This window comes from Marmota flaviventris, chromosome 10 (assembly GCF_047511675.1).
Source record: "Marmota flaviventris isolate mMarFla1 chromosome 10, mMarFla1.hap1, whole genome shotgun sequence".
Taxonomy (NCBI): domain Eukaryota; kingdom Metazoa; phylum Chordata; class Mammalia; order Rodentia; family Sciuridae; genus Marmota; species Marmota flaviventris.
The window spans coordinates 49,380,010-49,392,022 of record NC_092507.1 but is presented as its reverse complement, the minus strand read 5'-3'; the positions used below and the strand labels follow the sequence as shown (position 1 = coordinate 49,392,022).

The following is a 12,013-nucleotide window of genomic DNA, read 5'->3' as shown; positions in this document are numbered from 1 at the left end:
CTTTTGTGTTCCTAAACAGCTCACTGCAGTTTTGTGTACACAGTTGATGATCAATAAATATGCTTTGAATTAAGGAAAGTAAATAGTTATTCTCCTCTTTTACCCCCCTAAACCTTAAACCATGAAAAAAATGATACTCAGAGTTCTACAAATGGGTATAAGGAGTGAGGATGAGCTCCACATTTCTTAAGCATTATTGCAATGATTCTGGCCTGAAGTTCCACCAAGGAGTTTTTCTTAAAAGGTTAACTTTTGGAAATTGTATCTTTAGATGTTATTTCTAGTCATGCATCCCCCTCCTGTTGTCAATAGAACATTCTGTGTCATTTCTTAATAAATGGTTTGCTATTAAGGAATCATTATAGTAATGTGGGCTATTGGAAGAGAGGGGTTACTTTAGTAGCCAACCCTCTTAATGACCTGCTCCTCTGTACACATTAGTAGCTGGATAAGGTTGTGGTTATTGAACTTCTGCCATCCACCAGAGACAATCTGCTCAGGCTTGCATTGTTGGAAACAGAGGACAATGGAAGAAAAATTCTATCCAAATTTTCAAGTTACACTGCCTGGGAGATGATGCGCACTGGGTTTATAACTTGTCCAACAGGAATCATCTGGGAGCATTAACTAAGTGACTATTGTGTCCAGCTTATTGCTAATGGCACCTGTCCTCTTGGGCTGCATTCAATAGGATTCAATGCATATCCATAAAGCACTTTCAAAGGCCCAGGCATGGTTCCAGAAGCTCAAGATACGCCAGTGGACAAGATATATGAAAACTCCTGCCCTTGTGGGGTTTACATTTTAGAGAATAACCATCATCACTGTCCATCCCTCAAATCTGCATGGCCATTAAATAATATGGAATAATGGTAACAGATCCCTTCCCCAGGAAGACTATCAATGTCTAGCATTCAATTTCCAACTTATAAAATAACTGCAAAAAAAATTTGAAGTGTGTTTTTCTTCTGATTACATAATTTAAGACATTCATTGAAAGCTTGTGCTTTGAGCCTGGCAGGGATGGGGGTGGGGAGTCCAATGGCAGCACAGAGTTCTATGGGCCCAGAACAATTTAGTGTTGTTTTGCAAAGATCTTGTAAGAAAGTCCATGTCATTGGCACAATAGGAGTGAACATGGGAAAATACTTGTTCTTTCCATCAAAGGCATAGTTGTAAAATGCACAATGCTATGAAAACTCAAGCAAATCTGGAATCATCGTTAAAGGGAATTAACTTGGAAAGTAATTTATGGCAAGAAAATCCAACTCCTTTGTTATCTTCCTTTTACTGTAATATGCTTCCTGAACACTGCTTATGAGAGAGGGCTTTTAGAAAGGAAAAAAAAAAGTATAGTAAAATTAACTCATTTTATCAATTTGTGTTCTCTGCCAGAGTTTCCTGACTGTGGCTACAAGGGGCTGTAAAACTGATGAATTTGCATGGAAAAAGAAACCAGTGTAAGTAATTTGTGTAAGAGGTAACACGGACATAGACTGCTATAATTCAGACACCCTGCAGATAGCAGACTGCTGCAGTGTGAGCAGTTATGGGTTAGAAAAATGACCACACTGCAGTCAGTCTGACTTGAATGGAAATCAATCATAAAGGTACTTTCTCTGCAGCTTCTACGCCACAGTCTTCAGCAACTCCTTTGCCAAGCAGATTTCTGGTCTGTAAACCCTGTGCTGATCTCCTCTTCGTACCCTTGCTTTCTAAAAGATCTGACCAAATGCGGGCTAGGAGTATGGTTTTCCAAACAGGAACATAAAAGAAATACACTGAACTAAAACATGGATTTCCCTCTTGTGAAAATGAGCTTGCCTGCTATTAAAAGATTTAAGCAATGCTTTTTATGAAATGTAACATTAGGTGCCAAAAGTCAGCAGAATGTTTTTAACCCCATGAAGGCATCTGTTAACACAGACCACCATGTTCATACAACTACAACTTGTGGACACAAGGAGTGAATGTGTGTGTGTGTGTGTGTGTGTGTGTTTTGCCAGGAGGGGAAGAGGGAGTAATTGTTATTTTGATAAAATATTTCCATTTTATTAAAATGAGAACAATTCACTAATACCCTCTTCTGCCCCACTCCACATCATGAAGTTGGTTTATCTTTGACAGATAATTATTGTGAGTTTAATTTGTAAACCAGGCAGAGTCAGGCACTTTATTGCCATAAAGAAAGCTCAGTCTTGGGTCTCAAGAAACTTAGATATGTGCCCTAGAGGAAAGAACTTTCTCCTGCTTCCTTCTATATTCCTCTCTGCACACAACATAGATTGCTTCATATATTACACATGCAACAAATGTTTGTTCAATTGAACTACAATCATATGAGCTTGTTAATGAAACATAGCTAAGAATTAATACTTATTGACCTTTTATTCCATGACAGGCAATGTACTAGGTGTTTTACTTGAGTGATCTCATTTCATCCTCACAATGCCCCTATGGAATATGTGTTTGTATTATTATCACTTACAAATAAGAAAAATCAGCTGTGAGGTTTAGTAATGTGATCAATATCATGCAGCTAAATAAGTACCAGAACAGGGATTTGAATGCAGGTATTTCCTACATTATCTGCCCAAAGAAATAGGGATAAAACCCACATATCTGATCTCCCTGTCTTTTCTTTGTCATGAACTACTAGGCAGAGGAATTGAATGACATTCAAATAGAAAAATAATTATCTCCCACCACCTAAGTGGCAAAAGTTCTATGCCATCCTCCTCCTTCTCACTTCTTTGTTTTTATGGATCTTCGGTGTGAGAAGTGTCAGCTAGTGCTCCACTGGACATAGGGCCCTGACACTTGGTCTAGTGGAGCAGTCACGGAGAGGTGAGCAATGCTGAGTGATCTCCTGCATTAGTGGCTTCTGCCTTTGGGACTGAAATTGATTTTCTGCATTTTAGAGTATCATCTCATCTCGGCTTTTGGTTGAGGTCAAATGTAGTACCCGTTTAGTATAGAATATAGCCTTAGCCACGGGATTCAGTCTTCCCTGAAAGGGTATGGATTTGATGGCCTAAGATGTCTTTTCACCATGATGATCTGTAAACCAGGGAAGGGCATCTACCCATGAGCCTCTTTGCCAAGAATACACTGGGGACTATCTGACTATTAGCTATTAGGAAACAAACTATAACAACAGAGCCCCTTCCCAACAACATAGTAATCCAACTGTCTACAAAAATAATCATTTTTCAGCATTTTCAAGAAGAACTGTTTTAATTTTTAAATCACATCTAGGTTTACTAGAAAGCACTTTGTCAGTAATAATCTCCAGAATTATTGTTCATAATATGAGTAAAAGAGAAATTTTAAATACTTTAGAACTAAGCACTATTTTTAAAACGCTGATACAAATAGTCAAAACCTGGAAGGCCATTTTAAAAAGTTAAAATTGTGTCAGTATTAGATTGAGAATTTTAAAGTACTTTGTTACCGAATAGAAACCCTTGGAGAGTAGCTTCCAAAATAATGCTGAAATAAAGGCACTGGATAAAAATATGAAGAATAAGAATCTTCTGACTTCCCACAGCAGATGTAGGGGCAGATGAAGGGTATGATTGGCATGCTCTTATTCTATTAGAATTATTAGCTCTGAAGAGGTCACTATGATGTCTTTTTCTAAATATATCAACTATTAGAACATAATACTAAAATTGTTCTTTTTTAATTTATATGCAGGCATATTTTTAATAATAATGCTGGCAGTGGTCTGCTCAAGGATCTGCTCTGAGCACACAGTGAAATATCAGGGGCAGAAGCTTCATTCAGGAATGGTCATAGTAGTTGCCATTATTGAGCATCTACAATACCTCAGACACTAGATAATTTCTTAATCCATATAACACTCCTGAGAGTTATTACTATTTCAGTGGGCAGACTTAGTCTCCTCACTCAGCTGAGACTTGAATATGCTTTGATTAACTAAATGATTATAACTTATGAGGAAGACACAGCTCAAGGAGTTAAATATTATCCAAAGTTATGTAGTTCATAAATGGCAATGTTTGATCCCTGACTCTATATCCTGAACTATCTTGTGATACCATGCTGCCATCTTGAATATGGACTTTATATGTTATACATAGGAAGCATAAACAATGGATTACTTGGAAAAGATTAGAAATAGATGAACATAGAAATAGACGCCATGACAACCAATTTGTGAGTTCACCAGGTATCATGTGTTTGCTTTTCCCTAGGTCAAATCTTTATAATAAGAGTGTTCACAGTCTAGTAGATTTAATGGGAGCTTTAGCTGAGAACAGAGAACAGAGAACAAAAAGCCCTCAAATCCTGCCGTGAGAACCTTCACTGCCGGCTTTAACCAGAAAGGTGGTAGGAGTACAAGGGTAACAAAAGAACCAGACCTTCACGAACAGCATCACCAGAAGCCCTGCTGACGTCATGAGCTCCTTCCTGCCCTACTTCTAATTTCAGCCAGTACAGTGGCCCATGATACAATGGCCAGGCTCCTATCCAGCACAGGAATTGTGCACATTTCAGTTGGCAGGGCCAAGTCAGCTGAAGACAGCATCACCCTAAGGGTGAGGCTGCCTCTCACTCTCCATGGGTGAGGAGGGCAGGAGAGGAGAAATCATGTTTGGCCACCCGTATTGTGAGCCGAGACTCAGAAGAAAGGGTAGTTTGATGTAATGATCCATTACTGCCAGGCCATCCCAATGGCTGCCAGCTTGACTAGACAAATATTCATCCCAAATATGTCAAGGAAAAAATCATACAAAAAAACATCCTTCTGAACTAATTTAATTTCAATATTTATTTTGAAAATTTATTGAATTATAGTAAAGGAAACTCACTCAATTAAGCCAGTCAGACTGATGTTTTTCCTTCGAAGAGTGTGGCAACATTTATTATTGTATCTCTTTATGAGGGGTTGACTAAAAGTAGAAAATGAAACAGTTGCAATGCCATAATATATTCAGAATAAGGTGGTTTGGACAGGAAAAATGCAAATATATATATATATATATATATATATATATCTCACCAATCAGTATTTTAAAAACTGTATACTGGAGATAAACATCATACTTTTTTAAAGGGCTATCCACCCTTTTGTGTGCTATACACCATACCCTCATTCCAGAAGAGAAGAGGTGCCACTGACTTCTACAGAGACAAAATGTGTTATATTCATTTTAAAATTACTAGTAGAGCCTGCTATTGACCATCTAATTATGCCGAGTTCCATTTATAAACATAGCTAACCACTAAGTTTATGGAGACTTTTTGTGCTGCTTTAATAGGATATTGATCGAGAGCATAGTTTGAGTGGACTGCCATTGAATTGTGTAATGGCAGACAAAAGGCAAGGTCACAGCAACTGTTCGTGCTAGGGCTGCAGTCTATCTTTTATTATCATCTTTTTGTTTCTTCCTTTAATGCTCAAACCCAAATGGTTTCATTCAAAAGAAAATCTTGCTTAAGAATACAAATTATTTTAAAATTAATTTCTATGCCACAATTCACAGCTACCGTGTTACTTAACAGAGGAGAACCAACGGGCCACTTGCTCAGACAAGAAAGTTTCAAATCTATCCCACTTTAATAAAGATCTAAAGTACTGCAAATATTTAAATGGCACCCCCAGAGGACCGGACGTCTGGAATTTCTTATCTGAGACCCATTTCCTCCTTAGGTCTTCTGTGTAAGAACATTTTGTATTTTCAAGTTTGGGCTTGTTCCTACCAAAGAGTTTCATTTTCTTACTGTGCCTTGCAGCCGAGTTCACTCTGCTTCAGCCGCGCCATCATGTCAGGCTTGACCATGGCCAATCACTAAGTTGCTGGCCTGAAAATCTATGTGTGTGGATATGGACCCTTGAAGACATGCCAAGGACTTGGAGATTTAAGAAGGAATTGTTAAAATGTACAGCATTTGGATCTTCATGACGATTCCTGTGTGAAAATCCAGAGTGCACATTTCCAAGGCAGAAAACAGCCACTAGGGTGCCACCTCATGCCAGGCTGAGGCATATGACTGGTTCCATTCACTCCCACTCTCATTGACAAACAACTCGGGAATCCTGAAGTCCACCCAGCAGCCGGGCTTTGTGGCAGAGCCAGGACAATTCAGCTGCTGGATTTTAATAGATTCTGCAGCAGTGCAACAGGAACCAAAAATCAGTCTGGGTAACTGAGAGTGGTTTTCACACCCAAAGACGCTAAGGCTGGCCACAGTGTACTGAGAATCCCCAGCTTTTCAAAATTCCAGGGCCATGAAGTCATCCTTAGCCACGAAGTTTACTTAACCCTTGCAGCCAGCTTGGGTATACAAACCACTGCTAGAAAATTAGAACACACCAGGCCAGAGTCACAATGGCCTGTGTGTATTTGTGGTTTTCCTCTTTTCCAGTGAAGTATTTAAGGTTTCAGAGTCACTCCACCAACTTCAAGTAAAATAGAGTCAGCACTTTAGAAGGAAATGGGAATAAGGAGTGGAGTTTTGGGGAGAACTTTCTGAGTTCATACTAGCAGGGGTATTTGACAGCCTCAGAGCACATACTTTGAGGAAAACACTGGCTGCAAAATAAACAAAAGAGCTGAGAGCTCTCTAAGCGGCATGACTTAGCAGCGAGCAGAGTGAGCTCTTTGTAGCAACTTGAGGGAAAGAGACCAATCTGAAAATGCCTCTAGAAGGCTTTGTTTGAGGATGCAGCATCATGTAAGAGCCATCTTAACAGATGGTTCCTGTCTCCTTCCTCCCAGTATTATGCTAAAACAACAGGAGTGATTCTGAACCTCGCTGCTAGCACGCACCACCTCTCCTTCCCTCCCTCTGGCACCATGTCCAGTGGTCTGAATTCTCCCCTCCCAAGGGGCAAGGTAATAAAGCAACCAGATCTAGTGTCTGATGGCCTTTCCACAAAGGGGGAAAGAAAGCAAAGGACAATTACAGAGTTATTTTTATTCTGTGGGAATTTCTTTGTGGCAGTAACAGATCTCTCCTTTTTATGCCTTTCATGGACTTTAGATGATAATATCAAAAATTAAAGGGTGGTGGGCAGAAGGCAGGGGTAAGCCGGGCAGCTTCCGTCAACCAGCAGGAATCCTGATGGATACAGTTTAACGTCAAGCACCCTGGCTGCCTGGTCCTCACCTCTGAATCTGTGAGGCTAAACCAAGAACCTTCTCTGCCATTGCCACCTTGGTAGTAACACTATTACAAACAGCAAACTTGGCACATGGTTATTTCAGAGTCCTCATGAGGAAATACTGAAATAGCACCTTCCTCCTCTATTACAGTTAAAAGGAGGAAAGCTAAAAACAGAAACTAACTGGAAACCTGGGGAAAGTAAATATTTATATTTTCAAATGTAAAACTGAATACTAAGTAGAAAGAATGTTTCAAGGTAAAGCGATTTTAGCTGGGATTAGGGGTGACGGAATGGATGGGGCTGGGACACACAAGAGGGGGTTAAGAAATCGGCAGCACAGTAGAAGAAACTCTAAGACATTAAGGCCACTGACAACATCCTGGTGAAAGGCAAAACTCCAGAGAGAATTAAAAGATGGTTAACATGAAAAGGTGGAGCATGGCATTTTGGGGACAGTGAAAGTATTGCACGTGATACTGTAACAGTGGATACACATCCCTATACATTTGTTGAGACTGGTAGAAGGTATGTGAAGAAAAGCACAAAAGTGAACCCTAATGTACAACTGTGGGTTTTAGTTTATATTTATGTGTTAATATTGACTCATCATTTATAAGATATAGACCATACTATTGAAAGTTCTTAGGGGGAATTGTTGGGGGAATATAAGGAATTTCTGTTAACCTAAAACTATAAACCTCAAAAAACAGCTCTAAAAAATATAAAGTCAAGGCTGGGGACTTAGCTCAGTAGTAGAGTGCTTGCCTACTATGCACAAAGCCCTGGGGTTTGATTCCCCAGCACTAAAAACAAAATTAAACAATATAAAATCTATTCATCAAAAACAAAATCATACCTAAAAAACATATCCAGGAAAAAATATTAATTATTTTAGATGTTTTGGTTCACATAAAAATAGCTTTAACCGTCTTTTTGAAAAGTACAAGTTAATAAACTAAAAGTTTATCAACTCATTCAGAACTGATTACTCAATAAAAGCACAGACTCATTGGATTCTATTTAGTTCTGTAATGCAGTTATAGGAGAGGTCATGACAAAAATGCCTGCAGTCAGCCAGCTGAGTTCAGCAAAGTAAAAGGGTGAGATGCTTGACCTCTTGAGCATCACGGTCTCCTTCACCTGTAAAAAGGGACATTGACACCAACCGTGCAAGGATTGAATGAGTGAGTGTTTATCAAGTGCTTAGCATGATGCCTGGCACCTGGTGTGCATTTGAGAAATGCTAGCAACTATAGTTTTTCATATTGATATAGCATCATGTTCCAAACAGGACTACCATCATGGGTTTAATCAACTTATGTGCCAATTAGTTTCTATTTCGAGGATGCAGAATGTACCTCAGCCCTACGCTTCTGAAAAATGTGTCCACTAGCAGCTCTGAAATGGAGGCTCAGCTCTTCCAATGTGGGTGCTGAAGGCAGAGGGCAGTGCTGTGAGGAGTGGTTAAAGATCCCAACACTCTCACATGGCTTGAGTGCTAAGTCTTTCAAAAGGGTGTGTAGGTGAGGAAACATGAGCTTGAGGATCCCTATCCCAGCAACCAAGGCAATTTGTAAAATATACCCTGACAAACCTACATTAAAGATCTACAAGGAAGAGGGGGTCTCTGGAATACAATTGACCAGTTTGGCCTGAAGCCATGATTTAGCTGACACAGCCCCGTTCCATTCTTGCCAAACAGTTTCCGTCAGCACAAGGCCATGTGTGAGTGAGTCCCAGAGCAATTACACAGCAGTGTGCAGAACTGAGAAGCAGGAGCTGAAGGATGTTCAGGATGCCAGGCATCAGCTACAAAACCTACATGGGGACAGGAAACAAATCCAGGTCCCTCTGCAAATTCAATCCCAGGTCTGTTCAAACCCTCTGGCAATCGTAAAAGCAGGTTTAGAATTCACTTGGCAACCATGTTATCTTAGACTGAATGGAGGTCTAAGCATGTACTGACGCACTTTGGGAAATACAACCTGAAAGGGAAGCACAGGAAGTAAAAGAAGGATGAGATGCTGGGGATTATTCTGATCAGAGTGGACCTTCTACAATCCTAGGCCTGAGCAAATCAATGGTAATGAAGGCTAAATGTAAGCATGATAGAAGCCAGGGAAGAATAAAATGGTCTAGTGCTCCAATCTTAAGAGTCAAAAGGATCTTTTAACTCTTTAATATTTGGATCTTGGTAAGGACTCAATAAATGTATCTTCCTATAATGCTATGGTGACAGGTATACTCTTTACATTGTATTATTAAACTTATAAGAAAAATGTAGAATATTAGTCATTTTCAAGAATCTTTTAAAGTTAAAATACACATACACATGCATTGTTATTTGTCTATGACAAAGAGCTAGCTAATCAGATGTGTGATAAGTAGGTGCATATTCCCTCCACGTTAACAAAGCAACCTTGTCTCTACTTACCTGGTGGGTACTTTAAGCATACTTCAGTAAGACAGCTGCAACTTCTCTGTCTCAAGTGCTAACCTGCTGCTCTGAACGTCTCATTCCCTAGGACTCTGATTTTCCTCCGCTGGAACACCTAAGTGTCAGTCTGGGAGTCCCTAGCCCCCTGAATTCTAACACCTATAGTTATCTTCCCACTAGTGTCTAGACTCACACAGTAAGTTTTTCAAGTTCCCTTGAGCCAGACTAAGAGTACAGATTCCAGCATTTCCTAAAAGCATTCACCTACTATTTGATTCAGGTAAATGACTTTAAATAGATGCTCAATTTAGCTCATCTGTAAAAATGGAGGGAATTTCATATCTGACAAGTTTATTGCAAGAATTAACTTCTGTAATATACATAAAGGTCTAGCACAGTGCCTGGCAGATAGTAAATGCTCAACAGTCTTGGATTCTCCTCTTCGACCATGCTCTATCCCACCTTCTGACTCTTAAGACTCTTCCAGTCTAGGAATGACTAAAATAAGAAAAAACAGAATCTGGGCTTGGAAGATCAGGATGGCTTGACTTGCCTGACCTGAAGTCTTATTATAGAGTTGATTGGCTTATTTGGTCAATCTTACCATCCTGTAACACAGTGAATAAGGGACAGGAACTTGAAATAAAAGTATATATGCTCAACAGGTGTGGTGGCGCACATCTGTAATCCTAACAGCTTGCGAGGCTGAGACAGGAATCATGAGTTCAAAGACAGCCTCAGCAACAGTGAGGTGCCAAGCAACCCAGTGAGACCCTGTCTCTAAATAAAATACAAAATTGGGCTACAGATATGGCTCAGTCATTGAGTGCCCCTGAGTTCAATCCCTGGTTTAAAAAAAAAAAAATGTATGCTCATTCTACCTCATTCCACAAAGGACTTGATATCAATTGAAAGCAATTTCAATTGTGTTAATTTTATCTACAAGAGGTATTTTCAATTAGGTGTGTGTGTGGGTAAAGTTATTAATATTGGATATTTTTCCCTATTGGGACCTAGAGTATCACAGTCGTTGTAGGTATGCTTTTATTTTTTTATTTTTATTTATTTTGGTACTGGGGATTGAACACAGGGGTGCTTAACCACTGAACCCCATACTCAGCCTATTTTATTTTTTATTTTGAGACAGGTATCTCCAAGTTACCTAGGGCCTCCCTAAGTTGTTGAGGCTTGCTCTGAACTTGTGGTCCTCCTGCCTCAGCCTTTTGAGTTGCTGGGACTACAAGTGTATACCACCACACCCAGCATAGGCATGCTTTTAAATAGAAAGAAAGAGATGCTCTTGAGGGAATTCAACTTGACAAATGTGTATATATGTGTGTGAGAGGGACAGACAGACAGATTCCTATACTTTTCTTGGACTGTCTGGATTATGTCATAGCAAAATAACAATCAATAGGCTTTTGATCAACAGACCAGGGTGGTGACAGGTTCTCTTCACTCACTGTTGTTAGTCATTATTGACAAACTGGTAATGATCAGGCTGTATTCTGTCATTCATACTGAAGGCATTAGCATTGTTTAAAGGTCAGAAACAAATTCTTTTAAAATGCAGAAGTTCTTAGAAACCAGGGAAGATTCAGAATTTTTTAAAAATTATGTTTGTATTATATACTGGGGAATCCATAAAATTTCAGTCCTTCCCCATAATACCTCACATTAAAAAAATTTTCCTGATTTAAAACAAGGGCTTACCAACACACTGCAAGGCAAAATTCTTATAATGAGAAGAACAAAAAGTGGGTTCTCAAAGATTTTTATGTCTCTAGGAGCCTAGACAGAAAGTAAACACAAATTCAAGGCAAATCTGTACCAAATCAAAGCAAAATTACACTTACTCTGTGACACTCTTACTAGCTCAGTCACACTGAAAACACCTGATGTGACAAAACTGTCCTGGAAGCCCAAATGTCCTGCGGAAACAAAAACAAAAGAAAACAAAGTCACAAATAGAAGACATTTGACAACAAAACTCTAAATATTACTTTCATTATGATTAAGAAATGGGCTGCCTAATCTCATACACGGCTGCCTGGTTAGTTCATGTGGGTGGGTACAGTCATTTGGTTATGAAGCTGGCTTTTGGTTTGAATGTGGAGGTTGTGGAAAGCTATGACACAACAACTGGGTGATTTTTGAGATGGTTAAAAAAAAAAATCAGCAGGAAATCTTCATCAAGACAATTTAAGAGAAATGGTTCCCGTGAGTGACCCCTGAGGCCTGAACAATTGGGATGAAACAGCATACCTAAGGATCAGTTAGGACAGCCAAGTTCTAGAACAGTTTTGAAACATTATTCTCTCCAGAAACACCTAATCAAGATTAGTTATCCATTCATTTAAATCAAATAAGATCTAAGGATGTTCCTCTTTGATTTCTAGAGGTGCTAAAGGGAGAATTTTTTTTAAAGCCAGGATGGA

At 39.3% G+C, this 12,013-nt stretch overlaps 1 protein-coding gene across 5 annotated transcripts in view; it reads right to left on the bottom strand.

Moving 5' to 3' along the window:
• The window catches only part of Nfia (nuclear factor I A), a 361,350-nt gene that overhangs the window by 110,580 nt on the left and 238,757 nt on the right, over positions 1-12,013 (bottom strand). For all 5 annotated transcript variants that reach the window (XM_027945000.2, XM_027944998.3, XM_071617895.1 and 2 more), the window contains one exon: positions 11,432-11,506. In XM_027945000.2, coding sequence (XP_027800801.1) covers positions 11,432-11,506 — 75 coding nt within the window. The remainder of the gene's footprint in view (positions 1-11,431; positions 11,507-12,013) is intronic.